Source organism: Rhinopithecus bieti, unplaced genomic scaffold, assembly GCF_001698545.2.
Source record: "Rhinopithecus bieti isolate Rb0 unplaced genomic scaffold, ASM169854v2 scaffold_33066, whole genome shotgun sequence".
Classification (NCBI taxonomy): Eukaryota; Metazoa; Chordata; class Mammalia; order Primates; family Cercopithecidae; genus Rhinopithecus; species Rhinopithecus bieti.
In genome coordinates this window covers 1,103,127-1,107,058 of record NW_016814098.1, presented here as the reverse complement: position 1 = coordinate 1,107,058, position 3,932 = coordinate 1,103,127, and the positions used below count along the sequence as shown (strand labels likewise).

Here is a 3,932-nt window from a genome sequence, read left to right as displayed (position 1 = left end):
AAAAAAAAAAAAAAAAAAAAAAAAAAATCATGTCTTCTGGCCAGGCGTGGTAGCTCACGCCTGTATCCCAGCACTTTGGGAGGCTGAGGCGGGCGGAGCACTGGCTCCAGTCAGGAGTTCAAAATTAGCCTGGTCAACGTGGTGAAACCCCATCTCTACTAAAAATACAAGATTAGTCAGGTGCGGTGCCAGGCACCTGTAATCCTGGTGCCTGCTACTCAGGAGGCAGAGGCAGGAGAATTGTTTGAACCCATGTGGTGGAGGTTGCAGTGAGCCAAGATTGCACCACTGCACTCCACCCTGGGTGACAGTGAAACTCAACGAAGAAAAAAAGTAAAAAAATAATGTCTTCTTGTTTGCTGACATCATTAATTCATGCATCTATTTTTGAACCCTCACAGCATTCCCAGCATTTTCACTTGCCCTCCCCAAGGTCACATACATTATACTAAGTCATCTAGGTAGCACTTTGTCTGTGAACAACACAGTAATGCAAAACTCAAGTTCACATATGTTGCCGCTATTGTAAGAATATGTCTTTACTCTAATGCTGGGGGATAGGTGGGCAGTGAGGATTCACATGGTAGGAAAGCAGCAGCCCCAGAGTCTCCAGTGTTCAGGTCCTCAGGGCAAGATCAGCCCACTCTTCCTGCTCACAGCTGGCCAGGCCATCAGCACTGCAGAGAAATGGCCCCTCTCATCTTTCCGCTGACATGTCACCTCCTTAGAGAGCTGGCCTACCCCTCCCCCAGTATTCTCCACCCCAACCCCTTCTGTCACAGCACCTAGCATGGGTTGTCATTATCTTGTCGTTTGTTATTATCTGTGCATCTACTCCGCTGAAGTACCGGCTCCATGAGGGCAGGGAATTGCTCCCCACTGCATCCCCACTGCCAGTGCGATGCCTGGCAAACAGAGCTCAAGAAACACTGAGTAAATGAATGGATAAATGGAGAAGGCACCAGCTTGGGCCGAATGAGTATAGTCTGCATATCAGAGGTGCCCCTGTGCCCCCAGGGAGGCACTTTTGCCCATTTGCCATTCCAATTTGGCAAGGGCAGAGCAGGTGCCCACTGGTCCACATGGACTCTGGTCCACGTGCCAGGGAGACCCCAGCAAGGAGCTGGCTCTGTATCTCACTAAGTGGGTCAGGAGTCTGACTGCATTTCTGTTGTCCTGGAGACACGCAAAGCCAAATTTCGACAATCTATCTAGTTCTCCATGTTCAGCAACAACCTCCCCTTTATAATTTGTTCCTCCAAGGAAATTCTCCTAGGAAGAGAAAATGCACTGGCTGGCCCCAAAAAGCCTTCCAGACCACTTGGGAGTTACATTTCTGTTTGCCAACGGTCGGTGTCAGCACCAGCCCCAGTGTATACCTGCCCTCGAGCCCAGTAACTAACTAGATCAGGCCAGCCTGCACCTGCTTGTCCATCATCGCTGTGGCTGTCTGCAAACCCACCTCTAAGCACCTGCCCGCTGGCCTCTCCCACAGCCTCCCACTCTGCTGATGTGCACACCTCTGCCGCACACCACCCAGCGACACAGGGTCAGGACTTTCAGTAAGTCAGAAGGTGAGGGAGTTACCTGTATCACCTGGCTGTCTGATTTCTCTGGATCTTCTGCAGACTGAACAATTAGCTGACCCATTTCTTTGTGCAGTTTGCCCATTGCCATGGCCTCTGGTGAGATCAAGAAGGTTAATATTTAGAAATTGACATAATAAAAAATAATCATGCCATCTATCTGAAAACTTGAAAGACCACACTGAGGAAATTTTCAAACAGCAGCTGACAACCTCCCACATGTCCATTTTATCACTAGCCACAAATATGACAACATGCTGGGAGGAAAGGCATAATATAATCATGATTTATGCTTCTTGGCCAACATAAAAACACATCACACCAAACCAGATTTCCCCTTCACACCCACCTGATCAGAACTTTTATTTTTCTTCCCAAAACATAATGAATAATTCTGACTACAACTAAATTGTGACTATAAGCCAAGAGCCTGACCTTCTAATCCAGCTCTTTTCAGTTAAGAAATTTATCTTTTTGGTAGGAATATTGTGAAAAGGAGTTTCCTGTCAGTTCTGCAGAAGACAGCTGGGCACTCAATTCGTTTAGGTTCTTAGAAATGAGCAAAGGAAGCCACCTAAGTTAGCTTGGTTACATACACTGCTACTGTCTGCACTGAGGAGGTTAACAGAAGCTTGTTTGTCACTTCAAGGGACAAACTCCATTCGAATGGTGCTGATTAGGATGAGCCCATTTTATAGACACAGAGCAACACAGGGCAGCAGGGAGATGGCCACCCTTTCTGGTCCTAACGCTTCAGCTGCTTAAGTGGCCTTGGCCACAGCCAGTTTTCTTTCACTTTTGCTTTGCAAAAGGCAGTTATTTCCTAAAGATCTGAACCCATAGTTTGAATTTTTCACCATGAGTGTGCATTATGTTTGCAATTTTAAAATGAATTAAGGGAAAGTCAGTTATGGTTCTATTAATTTGATGTTGTTCAATAAAACCTCACATCATTGAATCTAACAATTCCCAATTCAATTCCCAATGAGTCAGCATTCAGCTGTCCCCACTTTTAGGAGAAAGATAAGTGACAAAACAAAGCTGTTAGCAGTAATCCCATCTCAAACCACTACTTGAGTAGTGCTCTGGGCTCAACACGCATTTAAGCCAATCTTTTCTACTTTATGTAGCTGTAATTTGGGACAATTTAAAATGTCTAAGAATGCCACTCTAACACCAGTACACCCTTTCCTGATCCTTAGCTCTAAGAACAGTTTCATTCCCTTGTGCTTACTGAGACATGCTTCAAAAAGATTTTCCATACTGGAGTCACATTTAACCCTGTGTAGTGATAAACGTCTACAAATTCTTTGATACGCCTTTCTTCAAGAGGTGCAGACTTACTCCTTTCTCCTTAAGTGTTGACTAAACTTAGTGATTTGCTTCTAACAAATAGCATATGGAGGAAGTAATGGTGTGACTATCAATGTCTTTATCAAGATAAGATTATAAAACGCACTGTGGCTTCCTTCTCTCTCTTGGGTCACTCACTCTCGAGGGAGCCAGCTGTCATATTGTAAGAACTCTCAAGCAGCCCTATGGAGAGGCCCATGGCAGGAGGAACTGAGACCTCCTGCCAACAGACATGCACGTTGAAAGTGGGTGTTCTTGCCCCAGTGGAACCTTCAGATGACTGTGGCTCTGGGATATCGTGACTGAAACTTCCTGAGCCAAAACTACCTCTAGATAAGCCATTCCTGATCCACCAAAACTGTGAGATAAGTGTTTGTTGTTTTAGAACACAATGGCTCACGCCTGTAATCCCAGTACTTTGAGAGGCTGAGGCCAGTGGATCACCTGAGGTTACGAGTTCAAGACCAGCCTGGCTGACATGGTGAAACCCTGTCTCAACTAAAAATACAAAAATTAGGCCAGGCGCAATGGCTCACGCCTGTAATCTCAGCACTTTGAGAGGCCGAGGCGGGCGGATCATGAGGTCAGGAGCTCAAGACCAGCCTGACCAACATGGTGAAACCCCATCTCCACTAAAAATACAAAATTAGCTGGGCACAGTGGCAGGCGCCTGTAATCCCAGCTACTCAGGAAGCTGAGGCAGGAGAATCACTTGAACCTGGGAGGTGGAGGTTGCAGTGAGCCAAGATCGTGCCATTGCACTGCAGCCCAGGCGACAGAGTAAGACTCCAACTCGGAAAAAAAAAAAATTAGCGGAGCATGGTGGTGCATGCCTGTAAACCCAACTACTCGGGAGGCTGAGACATGAGAATCACCTGAACCCGGGAGGCATAGGCTGCAGTAAGCCAAAATCAGGCCACTGCACTCCAGCCTGGGCGACAGAGTGAGACTCCGCCTCAAAAAAAAAAAAAAAAAAAAAAAAAAAAAAAAAGG

At 46.2% G+C, this 3,932-nt stretch overlaps 1 protein-coding gene across 3 annotated transcripts in view; it reads right to left on the bottom strand.

Moving 5' to 3' along the window:
* The window catches only part of DENND10 (DENN domain containing 10), a 41,673-nt gene that overhangs the window by 5,387 nt on the left and 32,354 nt on the right, over nucleotides 1-3,932 (bottom strand). For 2 of the 3 annotated variants that reach the window (XM_017849781.1, XM_017849783.1), the window contains one exon: nucleotides 1,588-1,682. In XM_017849781.1, coding sequence (XP_017705270.1) covers nucleotides 1,588-1,682 — 95 coding nt within the window. Of the gene's footprint in view, nucleotides 1-296; nucleotides 678-1,587; nucleotides 1,683-3,932 lie in introns of those variants that run through there. The other variant, XM_017849782.1, reaches the window with a different exon arrangement.